This window comes from Rhinatrema bivittatum, chromosome 7 (assembly GCF_901001135.1).
Source record: "Rhinatrema bivittatum chromosome 7, aRhiBiv1.1, whole genome shotgun sequence".
NCBI classification, from domain to species: domain Eukaryota; kingdom Metazoa; phylum Chordata; class Amphibia; order Gymnophiona; family Rhinatrematidae; genus Rhinatrema; species Rhinatrema bivittatum.
Window position 1 is genome coordinate 276,029,713 of NC_042621.1, and position 15,525 is coordinate 276,045,237.

At 48.0% G+C, this 15,525-nt stretch overlaps 1 protein-coding gene across 1 annotated transcript in view; it reads left to right on the forward strand.

Annotated features, from left to right (window-relative positions):
* Window positions 1–15,525, forward strand: part of CNNM2 (cyclin and CBS domain divalent metal cation transport mediator 2) — a 345,438-nt gene that overhangs the window by 266,889 nt on the left and 63,024 nt on the right. Inside the window, exon 5 of the mRNA XM_029610285.1 lies at window positions 2,574–2,667. Within this exon, the coding sequence (XP_029466145.1) occupies window positions 2,574–2,667 (94 nt within the window). The remainder of the gene's footprint in view (window positions 1–2,573; window positions 2,668–15,525) is intronic.

Consider the following 15,525-nt stretch of genomic DNA (forward strand, 5'->3'; position numbering starts at 1 on the left):
ATAGAATTTTTATCCTGTTTGACTCGGTGCCCTTTTCAATATGCAGTGCCACCCCTCCACCAATTTGATCCATCAGATCATTGCGATACAATTTGTACCCTGGTATCACAGTGTCCCATTGGTTGTTCTCCTACCCCCAGGTCTCTGAGATGCCAGTTATATCTACCTCTTCATCCAGTGCTATACTCTCTAACTCTCCCATCTTATTTTTTAGACTTCTAGCGTTTGTATTCAGACATTTCAAAGTATGTTTTTTGTTTGAATTAACCTGCTTATCAATTGAGAAAGGTAAATTGGAATCTTTCAACTCTGCCTGCTCATTACTTAACAGTACCTGGGTCACTTTTGCATTTTTTTTTTTGCAACCTCTATCAGGAAGTCCTAACTTCCCTGTCGTTCATCATTCAGAACCATATTCTCCAGAACAACTGTTGGCTTTCCCCCATCATCTAGTTTAAAAGCTGCTCAACTCCTTTTTAAGGTTGGTAGCAGCAGCCTGGTTTCACCCTGATTAAGGCGGAGCCCATCCTTTCAGAAAAGGTCCTGCCCCTTTCCCGAAAATGTTGCCCAGTGTCTAACAAATCTAAAGCCCTCCTCCCTGCATCATCATCTCATCCACACATCGAGACTTCAGAACTCTTTCTGCCTCTGGGGTCCTGCGCAAGGAATGGGGAACATTTGTGAGAATGCTACCCTGGAGGTTCTGGATTTCACTTTCTACGTAAAATCTTAAAATTGGCTTCCAGAATCTCCCTCCTGCACCTTCCTATGTCGTTGGCGCCCACATGTACCAAGACAACTTCAGCACTATCTAAAGTCCTATCTATGTGATGAGTGGGGTCTGCCACCTTCACACCAGGCAGGCAAGTTACCAAGTGATCCTCACACCCACCAGCCACCCAGCTATCTAATGATCGAATCACCAGTTACAGTGGCCATCCTAACCCTTCCCTCTTGTTGACCATTATTTCTTCTAATAAAATGAATCAGTATTAAGGGCCATAAAGGAAGTGGGTTGCAAAAAGAAGATCAGGTTACTCTTCAACCTCTCACCCCACTCAGGCAGCATGCAGAGCGATGGACCCAGAGAGGACTGCTCCCTTTCATGTGTCCTGGGAGAGTTAAGAAGTCAGGTGTGGGTGGCCTGTTTTGATAAGCGTTTGCTTCTTCTGAAGTTATTGATCTCTGCAATGGAAAGAGCTGGCCAACATCTCCTGTATCTTTGCAACACTACTTAATACTTAATATTTCCTGGTAATATGCCATCTTTTGCTCATTCTAATTCTGACTTGAAGAGGAGAGCATTAGCTCGAAAGCTAGTCAAGAAATGTATCACCATATGTATATATACTCTTGGTTTTATCTATTAACCTTTATTTCTGTGCATTCAAGTGGAATAACACGGTAGACAAAATAATTTAGCCATGATTATTTTTGACTGTAGAAGGGTTTTCTAGAAGTTACTACACACATGATTGACATGGTGATTGTACACATCTGTACATGTTTTCCATCTAAGAGACAATGCACAAAGATGAATTGTCCTAGGGAACTTTTCAGACTTTTTGCAGTTATAAAAGAGTCATTACAGCATTCAGATACACCAAATTCCTATCTTTTAAGATAAGAGGGGTGGAAGACAGAGTCTTATCCTAAAAAGACTGGTTTTCTATATGCTGTGAATCTTTGCTGTGTGAAATATGTCGAAGGAGAAGGTGTATGATTCTTATCAACTTCTCACATCAAAATTCAACGGTATCTTAAATTATGTCTGCAGATTTAAATGCAAGTGTTGTCTAATCCAGCAGTTTCAACCACTCCAGTCCTTGGGACACACCTAGCCAGTCAGGTTTTCAATATATCCACAAGGAATATGCATGAGATGAGACAAAGCATGAGAATCTTGCTCATGCATATTCACAGTGGTTATCTTGAAATCCAGACTGGCTTGGAGTGTCCCAAGGACTAGATTGAGAACCCCTAATCTAATCATTTGCTACATTGTGTAGGTATCAAGACTTTTTCAAAGCTTCGTAGTTATTCATGGATATAAATGAATATTCTCCTTCACCCAGTAAGGTGCAGTTATTGAGGATCTGTCAAGTTTAGTTTTATGGGACACATGTCAGCGGTTGTCAGCTCCGGATAGAGGGTGACTGCATACAGGGATGGATTTCCTTCTTGCACACTCCTACGCTCAGGATCTTCAGCATCTTTCCCCACATCCCTTGCCCCCCTCTCCTTCCTGGCAGGACCCTCTCGTTGACATTTCTTATGTACATCTGTCCCCTTCTCTTCTGCCTTCAATCTGAAGTCGTTAGATGCTGCACTTGTGGTTTCCTGTGCGACCATGAGGTCCCATGTAGCTCAGACTTCAAACTGAAGCCAGCAAAGGAGGAGGCAAATGCAGGTAAGAAGTGCCATTCTCCTCTGCCAGTGGGGGAAGATGCCACGGCGCCCTATGCCGCCTGAGCAGTCTGACCCTGGCTGCATAATGACGTATGCACCCGTTGCTTTGGCCTTAGGCAGCTGCGATGGCTTGTGGCTGAGGCTCTCTGTGTTTTCCTCTGCAGGGAAAAGTGGAAGTTGAGGCTGGGAAAGAAGGAATGAAGTTTGAAGCCGGAGCTTTCTCATACTATGGGGTGATGGCTTTGACAACCTCTCCAGGTAGGATCGGTTTTTCTTTTTTAAAATCTCTAAATATGTTTTTCTTTCCCCCTCCCCCGGATGTCCTGCCACTGCTTGATATTCCTCACTGCATCCCCTACTAGATGAACTCACAGCTAGAATCCATCGTGCTAGCATGCTCATGTGCCATCAGCCGACAGGAATCTTGAATCTAAGGAACCTAATCTTAATTGTGGTTTTACATTCAAATCTAAACTCAGCCCTAGCATCACCTGGGTTTACCGATACCTTTGGTTTCTTGCACAACCCCATAAAGTGCTTCCCTAAGGTTCCTCTCACAGTTTGTCCTTTAGTTTTAGTCTGTGGGCAGAACCACTCTGGCACAGCTTTTTGAATACATCTGGTGGTATAAAATGGAAGTGGAAGCATATAAACATGTCATTTCTCTCTTATTAAGTCTATAACGGAATTCTTTATATTGGGAATTTTTGGGGGGTTTTGTGCCGATTCATTTCTTTGCCTGGCAATTTTGTTTCCTTCCTTTTGGGATTCCAGCTCGGTCAGAACCGGCTTCTACTGAACTACGGCACAACAAGCATTTCTTCTCATCTGCCTGTGAGGGGGGGATGGGGAGCATGTTCATTCCATGTCAACACAGCAAATGTTCTCAGCTAGGGGCCACAGGCCAGCGTGCATGCACCCCTGAGCCTGGCCACAAAAGCGTCACCATTCTGTGATGGCTGAGATTTCCTACCCCAAAGGTCTGTGAGCGTAGCCTTTGCAGAATCCTCTGTGCCAGCCGGCTACTGGACCTCTCTCCTCTTAGCATTCAGCCGGTTCAATCGGTTCTTTTAAAAACTGGATACCAGTTCTGCTTTTCCAAAGGATTTTATTCAGCGTCATCTGTAATAAAAGAAATACAGAGAATAACAATTCCTTGCTGGTCAGATTGCCTTCTCAGCATATAGGGTTGCAAACCTTTCCACAGACCAGGACTAGAAACTTGAAGACTGGGGAGGGGGAGGGGATGGTTGTTATGAGGGAGTCCCATCCCTCTCCTCCCCTCATTTCCATAAATTTGCATGTAGGGAAGTGTAGGGCAGAGAGGAGACCAGAGGGATTTAGGGGGAGAGGGGAGCCAGGGCTGTCAGAATGTTAGACAAATATCCAAGATGCACAGGGCCTGCCAGCGGTGACGGATTTAGGATTTTGATGCACCTCGGCAGTGTTGGTGCTGTCATCCCCCTCTTTCCCCCCCGCCAAGGTTGGACAACAGGGGGAGAAGGTCTAAGGCACAGTCCCCCTAGTTTCCTATGGCAGCTCAGGGGTTGAACCTGTGGCAAAAAGTTAAAAATTCTGTAGCAAATCGGCAAAAATTTCCATTGATTATATTACATTATGAAACTAAAGCAATTTTACACTACATTTATTTGTGTAATTTATATTATTTTTTATTGGAAGGCAGCAAATCTTCAGCTAACTTGCTGCTCCCCCCCCAGATTTCTGCTGCCCTAGGCATAGGCCTAGTGTGCCTATTGATAAATCCAGGCCTGTCTGCCAGGCCTGTGGTGGGGGGTGGGGGGGGACCAGTGTGCGCCTCGTCAGGGGATGAAAGCAAGGGGGTGGAAATAGGGAGGCGCTGAAAGTGAAGAGGGGGATCGGGAGAGAACTGAGGGCTAAGAACAGTGGGAAATGGCTGGTGGCAGGTAAGAGAGAGGAAGGGACTGGAGGCAGGAAGGAAGTGGAGGTAGCTGATGGAAAAATGATGAATGCTCAGCAGCCCCAAATTAATACCCACCACCACCTTCCATAAGAACAAACGATGACGGTATTATGTTGGGGGCCACCAAGCTTTTGCCCTTTTTCTTGTGGGAGGTCGATAAGAGTGGGGGCAAGAGGGGGAGAGGGAGGGGGTGGGAGGAGAAAGAACAAGAGGTAGGCAAGATCAGGGGAAAGGAGGAGTTGGAGGAGAAAGGCCAAAGGGAGAGGAGGTAGTGGGGACAAGAGGAGAAAGAAAGGGGGAGAAGGAAAGTGAAAAGGATTGAAAGAGAAGGAAGCTGAGGGGTGGGGGTGGGGCAAGAGGGAGAGAGAGAGCAAGAGAAGAGGGAGAAGTGGGAGCATGGAGCAGAGAGAAAACAAGAGGTGAATGAGATCAAGGGAAAGAAGGAGTTGGAGGAGAGAAGCCAAAGGAAGAAGAGAGAGTGGGAGTAAGGGGAGAGAGAAAGGGGGAAGAGGTGGGGGTAGGGGGAAAGGAAACATGAAAGGGGTTGAAAGAGAAGGGGGATGAGGCAGAGGTCGAGAGCAAGAGGCAGTGTGGATAGGAGGACAGAGAAGAGAAGGAGGGGGAAGAGGAAGGAGCTGGAGTAGGGTGGGAGAAGTCCCTTCCTCTGCTTCCAACCCTCTCTTTTTCACCCTTCAGCAGTCAACACCCAACCTCTCCCCCACCCTTATTTTCTCGCTTCAGCCTCCCCACTCAGTCCCCCCCCCCATTCTCTCCTCATCCTTGTTCCTCTTCTGCCTCTTCCCCCTCTCTTTTCAACCTCCCTCCTCTCCCGCTTCCTTGTACCCACCCCCTTGTTCTCTCCTTTCCCTGCTCTCCTCCCCTCTTCCTCTCCCTCCTTCCCTCCTGCCCCTACACCCTTGTCCTCCCCATCATCCATCCATATCCACCACCCTTCCAAATACCCTGTTCTGGTGGTGCTTCGAATCTGCTGCTGAGCGCAGTGCAGATCAGGGATGGCAGCTGAAATGAAATAAAGGAAGTTTCATTCCGGCAGCGGGAAAATGGCCCACAGGTTTTGCTGCTGGTTTTTTAAACTTGCTCGCAGTGGAAGTTACATCCTTAAAATGTAACTTCTGTCGTGAGCAAGCCGCAGGAAAGGGGAACAGCTCTCGGCACTTCTTGCCAATCAGGTGAGGCAACAGAGAGGTGGGTTGGACCAGGTAAGCAGCCAGGGAGCTGTCCGGCCGCTGGTGGCCGATGTTAGGGCCGTGGCCGCTGTGGACCACCCCTTTCTAATGCCTACGCCGAGCCTGAGCACGCACAACTCCTCTTCTCCTCACTACCTTTCCTGTTGTGGCTGCGTCCAGCTGCAAAGAAGCAGAGAGCAAGCAGCTGATTGGTGTGCCAGGCCCAGAGCAACACTTAATCTGATTGGCCCTTGGCTCGGCCACCATACTCTAATTGTCCTAGCTGCCTTGACCAGCTTTTTAAAGTGTCCGGGTACACTTGTAACCGAACCCTGTAAAACAGATGGGAAAACTGGACTGTCCGGTTCAATACCAGGCATTTGGTCACCCTATCGGTACAAAATGGAGCAGGACTTTTTTTTTTTTTTTTAGTGAGGCCTATATTTTACATAACATTAAATAACCAAAATAATTTTCAGTTCAGGGTTTAACACATCAGAACAGAATTAACTGTAATCTAACATTATAATGATAAAGGGGCCGATGTAATAAGCAGCACTAAAGCTGCCACGGGTTTTTGTGTGTACTTGCGCGGGTTTCTGCGCCTGTTTTTTCACACTAGCTTTAGGCAGATATGTAATAAGATATTCAGTGTGGGGGAAAACGCGCTGAAACTTGCTTAAAAATATGCGGCTGACTTAGCGCTTGTGCTTGTAAATGAGGCAAATTAACTATTCACGGGCTATGCATGAAGGCACACTTTGGTTAGTGTGGGTTTATGTATGCGGGGGGTTTTTGCGGCCTAGGTCAGGGCAGGAGTTCAGGGGCGGATTGCAGGAAAATATAAGCCCAGGGAATATTTTTCAAAACTGGCCCTCAGGATATCTGTGAGTCACTCGTGCACTTTCTGTGCGGCACATGCTTCAACAGCTCCCAAAACCACACCGTCGTTGACCCTTGAGAGGTTTGATCTATGGACAAATGCATTCCTGAGGTTCCGACAATAAAAATTGCAAGACTCGACATAACCCGCAAATGAGCTTTTTCAATCGCCAGCCCAACTCTTTGGAACTCCCTGCCAGAAGAGATCAGACTTATATCAAACACTAAAAAATTTAAAAAATCTTTAAAAACTCATCTTTGCTCTGCTGCTTACAATATTGCTTAACTTTTAATCACTCCCTCTATTAATTTATTAATGAAATGTTTTATGTTCAAATAGTTGTCCTTTAATATCGTATTATTTATATTTATCTTGTATCTACTCCGGTCATATTGTTTTTAGTTTAATCAATATGGGCCAGATTTTAGTAGGTACGCGCAGGTGTAGATTTGTGCGCGCAACCCGGTGCACACAAATCTACGCCTGATTTTATAGCATGCACGCGCAGCCACACGCATGTTATAAAATCCGGGGTCGGCGCTCACAAGGGGGTGCACACTTGTGCACCTTGCACGCGCCGGGCCCTAGGGGAGCCCCGATGGCTTTCCCCAGTCCCTCCAAAGTTGCTTCGAAATGCGATCCCCCGGCACGGCCACTGTGCCGGAGGCCTCAGTCCTGCCCCGCCCCACCCCCGGACTGCCCCGCCCTGCCCTGCCCACTCTCCAGCCCTTTTTTTCAAGCCCCGAGACATACGCTCGTCCCGGGGCTTGCGCGCGTCACCGGGCCTATGCAAAATAGGCTCGGAGCGCGCAGGAGCGGGTTTTCAGGGTTACGCGCGTAACCCTTTTAAAATCTGCCCCATGTGTGTATCATTGTGAACCGCCTTGATGGATTGTTGCTAATTTTATTAGCGGTATATAAAAACTTTTAAATAAATAAACATAATGTGACCTGGAGCCTGGCAGAATTGAGACCAAAAAAATCTCCAGCAAATTTCATATTTTTCTTTAACAACCAGCTATAGCACATCTTAGACCAGGGATGAGCAAACTGAGCTGCAATGCGCCTTCTATCCATGCAATCTGTTGGGCCCTCACAAGTTTGGTTACATCTCTCATATATATCCTGATCTGGTGTTAAAGTTGCTTGCCAACCAATCAAATGTTGAACTAGTTGCCAAGCAATGACACAACCACACTGCCAGCCAGTGGTTCAGACACACACACAAAGACATTTACTGTTGTGCTGCTGTTCATGTGCTCACTCAGCAAGTGCCATCCTGCCCCAGCACTGCCACATCATTATGTAAAAATTCTTGCTTGCTGCCAGCCTTTCCTGAGCCTGCAGCAGCCCCCTCTCTTTCCCATTCTCACCTCTTCTCAGCCCCCTCTCTCTTCCAGAGACTCACTGATTCCATAGCCAGCTGCTTCTTTCAAAGCCCAGCCACCTCTGACAAAAGATTCACTAACACTGCACAGGCACTGCTTTCTGGCTCGCCCCTCCCTTCCTATGCTGGTAGCTTGCCTCCACTTCTTAGGGCCCCAGCCCAGCACATCCATAGACTGTGTGCCACACAGCATTCTGCTTTTATGGTTCCCTAGGCTCTGCTCTACCAACCCATTCCAGGGAAGAGGGGACCAGAAGTGATCCATGCTGCCAGCTTACTCCAGGGCTTAAGAAAAAGAAATGAAAATTAAACCCTGGCAAAGAGTGAGGCTGGGGAGAGCCTGGCTCAAAGCAGCACAGCTCCAGATGGAATCCTGCTTTCCCACATGGAGCCAGTGCAGCCAGAGCTAGACTGGTGCAAGGGTATTGGGGCAACCTAGGCAAACTTTACAGTCTTGCGCACGCGCACACACCATTAAAAGTTGTGCATTTACATGATAATGGACTAAACTATCACAACATGTATATTATATTTACATGCACTGCTGTGGCACCAACCAGAAAAACCTGCAAAAAAGTAAACAAGACAATTGGAACTCATATTAGGCCTATTGTAATGCGTGTTGGGTATAGGTTTGGTCCTCAGACAGGTTCGCCGATAGCCAGTCCAGGGTCAGAAGCCAGAGAATCACCGATAGCCAGTCCGAGGTCAGAAGCCAGAAAATCACCGAGAGCCACTCCGAGGTCAAAGCCAGAAGAGTTACTAATAGCCAGTCCGAGGTCAGAAGCCAGAAAATCACCGAGAGCCACTCCGAGGTCGAAGCCAGAAGAATTGCCAATAGCCAGTCCAGGGTAGGAAGCCAGGAGATCCGTCCGCAGGAACCAAAGGATGGGAGTGAGGCTCAGAAGGCAGGAACAGGAACCAAGGCACTAACGAAGCACAGAAGACTCCACTGAAGCGGAGCAGACTCATTGCCAAGTCAAGGGACAGGAAGAGTAAGCTCCCAGAAGTAGTCCCAGGCCCCTGACGTCATCCAGGGGGCTGGGCTGCATTTTGTCGTGGCTGGCCCTTTAAAAGTCCACAGGGGGCGCAGCCGCATGCCTAGGAAGAGCCCAGCCCGGAGTACGCTGCTGGTGGCATCGGCCTGCGGCCTGGTGCCGCGAAGAGGAGGTCAGGAGTTCTCACAGGACAAGCAGGATGTTAGTCCTCACAAATGGGTGACATCGAGGATGGAGCCCTGTACGGAAAACTTTTCTGTCAAAGTTTCAACAAGCTTTGACTGACACTAGCACACTGGGTGCACTGAGCATGCCCAGCCTGCAGTTATCCCTGTGAGCCACAGGTGTCTCCCTCAGTCTTCTTTTTTCCGCTCTGCAGTCAGCATAGCGGTTGGAGCTCTGTGAGGATTTTTTAACTAATTACCTCATGGAAACACTTAACTTTTCACTTCAAAAAACACTTTTCCCTGCACAGGTCTCCCTCCGCGTACGTTTTTACGACGCTCGGTGAGTACTAATTCTTATTTTTCGGTCGGTTTCTGTCACTATCTTAAAGCTGTTAACTGACTGAAGCCTTCCCTTCCCCCATTTTTCAGTTAGCTTTAAACAGCTTGCGAGTATCTCTGTGACACTCTGCTTGCTTATGCTAGTGGGGTAGGGATTTTTTCCTTAACTTTAGGACCTCTGTAGCTTCAAGTCCTTCGTTCCCTGGTACCCTCACGCAGTCGATACCCTATCGCTACACCGGGACCCTCCTAAACCGCCCTGGGCTTTTATATGTCATCAGCGCCCCTCCCCCCACGGTGCCCTGATGCCTTTATCCATGTTTTTTGCTTTTCAGTGCTACCAGGCTTTTTCCTCCTACGCACTGTTTTTTTTCCTTGGGCTTCCTCGGTGCCGTCCCTACCCGGATGCATGCCATTGACGCACACGCTGTTAGTCACTGCCATGCATACTCGGGTCGCCGCCACCGCTGCCCGAGACACTTTTTAACGATCCCAGGGTCACTTCATCGATGCCACCCCCCCTTTTGGGGATGCCATCGATGCCCCATCCTCCCCACCGATGTCCAGCCCTTTTCCATCGGTGGGCATCGGTGCCACATCGATTCGTCGGTGGGCATCGATGCCGGATGGTCCCCATCGGTGGACATCGGTGCCGGATGGTCCCCATCGATGGACATCGGTGCCGGATGGCTTGTCCGTCGATGGCATTGGTGCCGGATGGCCGTCCGTCGATGGCATCGGTGCCAGGTCCTTTTGCATCGATGGACACCGATGCCCAGGTGTTTCATCCATGGGCATCTATGTTAGAATGCATCCATCGAGGGCAGTCGATGCCAGGCTGCTCCCATCGGTGAAATTCGATGCCCAGGTGGGTCCCATCGGTGGGTATCCATGCCGGCTCGATTCCGTGGATGGGCGTTGATGCCAATGCCAGCCTTATGGCTGGCATCGATGCCCATGCCGATTCCAGGACTGGCGTTGATGCCGGGATGGAATTCATCGACTGGGAGATCCATGCCATCGATTCCATACGTGTCCATATCGATGCCACCGACACACGTGTCTGGGGCACCGATCCCATGTACACTTGGAAATCTGAGTCTGTCCAAATCGATACCGTCAACATCTGTGGCCCTATAGTTGATGCCCGTGGCCATGCCACAAACGGCATAAATGCCCGCCTCCATGCATCGATGCCCTCGACACCTCCGTTTTCCTTCGGTGTCCTTGACGCCCTATTGATTCGACTTCGACTCAGTCGATGCCGGTATCTTTTTCAATAACGGCAATGTTTTTTGATTATTCGATTCCACATCGTTTCAAAGATACCTATGCCACTGCTGTCAGTGCCCGTCACTGTCATCATTCTCCTGGCCAGTCATCGACGATTTTTCATACCCATTTTGATGATATCCTCGAAGCCCCTTAGGTTGCCTTCAATATCGTCAATACCGACATAGCACCGCCACATAATACCCTCGCCTCCTCACATTGCTCCACGCTTTGGGTTCTTTTTTAAGCCCCGTATTAGCTTAAGACACTCCATTGTGTCAGGAGCAGAGCAGGCGTGCTGACAGTTCGTCATCGATCGCCTTCCAGGACGACGAGGGCTTCCATCTCGGCGCTGGGGAAAGACCGGGCCGAGCACCGTGGCACCCATCATCGCCGACATCGTGATCGTCCGCCGCTGACGCCATCCAGCACATCGGTGCCATCCTTCTCCAGGCTGGACAACGCTCGGGCAGAGCGACATCACCACTGCCATCAGCACTGTTCCTACAGTTTTGGCAGTCCTTGGTGATCCAGAACTTCCGGATCCAGGTCCGACAGCTTCTGCATTGGCGTCACGACACATCGAGCCGCTGTGACGAGGGAAGGGAACATGAGTTCCGTTAGGGCTCCTCTGTTCCTGGCGTGCCCCACCGTCAAGTGGTGTGGGACTATGGCCATCTGTTACACTTAGCAGTCTAAACGCCACTCACGCCTGGCCTGTCTCCTCTGTACCTGTGCCACCATACCGGGTTTCAGAGCGAGATGGACGTTTACGTCCCCGGCCTTACCCTCGAGGACTCCGGAGACCGTCGGAGTCAACAATCTTCACCGGCTCGTCTTGCGGCGATCCACGTCGGATGGTAAGTACCCGCTTCGGCGGCATTCCCATAGAGTTGTGTTCTCCCATTCGGACCGTGGTTCGAAAAGTTCTGGGTCATGTGCCTTTTAGAACTGTATTAGTGTCACATATCGCTATGTTAGCTATGTTAGCCACAATATCAGGAGAACCCCTCTATCTTCTTGGGATTGCAGCAGGGCTTCTTCTCTTGTCAGTAACAAGTCCCTGTGCCAACCAATGCTCTGACTCTTGGTTCCCTCCCAACCAAGGTCCAGCTGCATTGGCTGATCTGCTAAACATGAGATTCAGCAACCATTGCCCCATGTACAAGTCCACCTTGAGGCCTGGCCACAGGTCTCAGTGTCTCCTTGTACAGCATACAGAAATGCGGGTACCACTTACCGCTCACACACCTGCAGGAGCCTACATGATATCCTCCATTGGGACACCTCCTGGTCTCCCATCTGGTCAGATATCAGAGCGGCCACCCCACCTTGTACCAAAGTCCCGGTACACTCCCCCAGGCGCTACGAAGTGCAGAGGGGAGAAGGGAGGGGGGTTGGGGAGTTTTAATTGCACTATTCTTTCTTTTAACAGAAAATAGTTACTCTCCGCACATCCTGGACCTAAGAAAATCCAACTTTCTTTAGACGTCACAGGTACAATGGTATCTTTGGTTACCATCACTCCATACTGCAGTAAGTACATTATTTTAATGTTTCTATGTGCTTTATGGTGAGTCAACATTACAACCCCAAGCTCTGCCGCTGGCACCAGCTTCGGTAAGTGAACTGTCTCTTGCATCACTGTTGGTGAATGCTGTTTTCTCTGCGGAGTGTAACATCATTCACTTTCCTTGCATAGACTACTGCTAACCACTTTCAGTACATGCAAGGAGCTCTCACTTTTTTCAGGACTCACTATACATTTACTAACTGGGATTACTGTCACTGCCATAAATCCCTTCTGTAACACTTCTGGACACCACAGTCTTAAGACCCTCTTGTCCAGCATGCGCACAGACATTCTGATACATTGTTATATGTCCCTGCGCATATTTTCCATAACCTCAGCCTTTCAACTTTTCATGGTTGGGCTATGGGGTTTCTTCCCACTATGCATTTTTCTCATAATTCAAAACTGCTATGGGTTATATTCAGTGACATTCTATACTCAATGGACCTAAGTGGTTTCATTGCTTTCGTCCCTGATTCTTATCCCAGTTCGAACTAGGACCTAGTCTCCTTCGACTCATGCTCGCAATTCCTTAGGGTTATAAAGTTTCTCCTGAAAGCTGTCAACCCATTATGCATCTATTGCACTCTAGCATAGTTTCTCATAAACTTCCTGGACGTTGCACCCATGAGTTATGCCCTTATGCCTTCCAATACTGCTTTTGCAACAATTCTTTGTGCATACAGACAGACAGCATAGGGACAATGTGCTTTCCAACTCATAAGCACGCATTACCTCTTAGCTGCTCTGCTAGACAGCTGCGCAGCTCTACCCTTGGCCCTTGTTCACTTCATGCGTCCTTGGGCCACATATCTAAGAGATTTAATGAACGCTCTATCAGACCTTCTCCACGTAGGTTCTATCCTCTCGAATGGTCTCAATTACATGTGTACAGGGCAAATCTTTTAACGCTGAGTTTAACTAAACTTTCCTCGGCGTCTGCATCATTCCATACGATGCACAGGTTCTGCTCCCTGCACATGTTTCCTATGCGTTCCCTTAGATGCCTTTTCTTCCATCAAAGGCCTCTTCAATATATCTCTTCTGCTGCCTCTCGTAGCCAGCATTCTTCTAATGTTGAACTGGGATGGGGTTCAGTATTCTTTTCCCCACTCCCTGACTGAGATCAGTATGCTTTCCCATACTTCTCAATCCATCATATCAGTAACCTTTTATTCTCTCACCAGTCAGTCCCAAATCATAGACTTACTGATGTTCTTAGGTTCTGGTAGCGTCACAAAACCTTCTAAACATAAATCTTGCCGTTTAATATGGCAGGCTTTACCTCCTGACGCTAAAAAAAAAAAAAAAAAAAAAGAGGTATTACCCCTTTTACTTTTCCACCATTTTTTCTTACTCCCTCGGATTCTGTTCTCCAGACATCCTCCACATAGATACACCTTTCTCTTAGGAGGTGTATCGTTTTGGGAGTTGGGTTCCCGTTTTCGGTAATCCTCTCTGAGTCGGCTTACCATGGATTATCCACTGATCAAGCCGCCTCTATTTCTCTAATCACGGAATGAACATATATATTCTCCTTATAAGTCTCATACATTCTACGTTTGAGCCTTTCCATTCCTCTCTTCCACAGTTTGGCAAGGGAACTTCTTTCCCTCTTAATGTCATTCCTGCCAGCAGGGTCCGTGAGTTATGCACTCTTTCCATACTCACCTGACTCCGTTCCTCTGCCACTGAGTAGTTCTACGCATTCAACTTTCTATCCTTTTCAGGTAGATGTTGTATCTCCTTTCCTCAGGAAATACTCTATTAATTTTTCCTAACCTCTCTCTCTCGCCCTAGGGAGAGACTGGGTTTTCCACATTCCTGGACAGTAATGCTGCGCTTACATTCTATCTACATTGCACTGCATTCCATGTGAATTCCACTTGACTCTTTCCTTCATGCAAGGGTCAAGCTGCTACTTCCAGTGGCCACACAGACCTAATCCTTCTGATTAAGTGGTCTATATTTCCTTTCCTACCAACAAGCAGACATTTCACTACAACACTGTGGGTATCCACATACTGTTGTGTCCGTCTTAGCCTTAACAGCTTCCCTTTGGTTACTGCTGCTTGTACTTTTTTATCAGGTTGCAGCCTGGAGTCCTCTCCATACCTTCGCAGCCTATTATTGCTTACATTTGACTAGCCGGCATGCTCCATGTTTGGCCAGTCCGCCTACTCTTACTTTTTTCAATTCACTACCCAACATCCTTCCACGAACCCATTATGGTGTTGCGGATGCCCTCCGTTCCCATTTCCACCTCAGTCGTTACGCCTTTGCGCATCTGCGGTGTATCTGGTGCATTCCCGGGCATCCTCAGCTCGGTACTCACCCATTTGTGAGGACTACCATCCTGCTTGTCCTGTGAGAAAGCAAATGTTGCTTACCTGATGTAACAGGTGTTCTCACAGGACAGCAGGATGTTAGTCCTCACGAAACCCGCCCGCCACCCCGCGGAGTTGGGTCTGTATACTTTTATTTTAGTTTTGCTTGCACTTTTTAGCTATAAGACGAGACTGAGGGAGACACCTGTGGCTCACAGGGATAATTGCAGGCTGGGCATGCTCAGTGCACCCAGTGTGCTAGTGTCAGTCAAAGCTTGTTGAAACTTTGACAGAAAAGTTTTCCGTACAGGGCTCCATCCTCGATGTCACCCATTTGTGAGGACTAACATCCTGCTGTCCTGTGAGAACACCTGTTACATCAGGTAAGCAACATTTGCTTTGTCCTTCCTACCACGGAGGGTGGCGCAGGTTTGGCGGAGGAGACCAGGTGCGTGTGGCGGGGACATTTCCCCGCCGCCACGCAGGTCCCGACACCGGAGGAGGAAGTGAGGGGGCCGGCCGCGGCCACCTGCAGCCAGAGCGCCTAACAGAAATAAAATTACAATAACTTCAAATAAGTAAAAGTCACCAGTAGCATTAATGGTTAAAATATTGTCTAAAATGGAAAGCATAGCATCTAAAAATGAAAAGCATAACAAATTAAGTAAAAGCCTGTACAAACAATAATGCTTTCAGTTGCTTCTTAAAATATTTTATACATAGAGTAGTAGGTTCCATAATTCAGGGGCAGCTACTGAAAATGTTATCTTACAAATCTCAGTTAAGTGGACCAAACAAGGAGAAGAAATGTCAAGTAGTGCCAATTGTGAAGAACATAAGGCTCTCGTGGGGCAGGGGTTTTTTTTTGTTTTTTGTTTGTTTGTTTTTTATATGTCTGTGATCCAAGGAGCTGCTGGTGGAGCTAACAGATTTCTAGTTAGCAATGCAAATATAAACTTAATTTGGTACTAGATGGAAGCCAATGCAACTGTGCTAACACTGGTATAATATGCTCCTGAATCGAAAGTCCTGATATCAGCC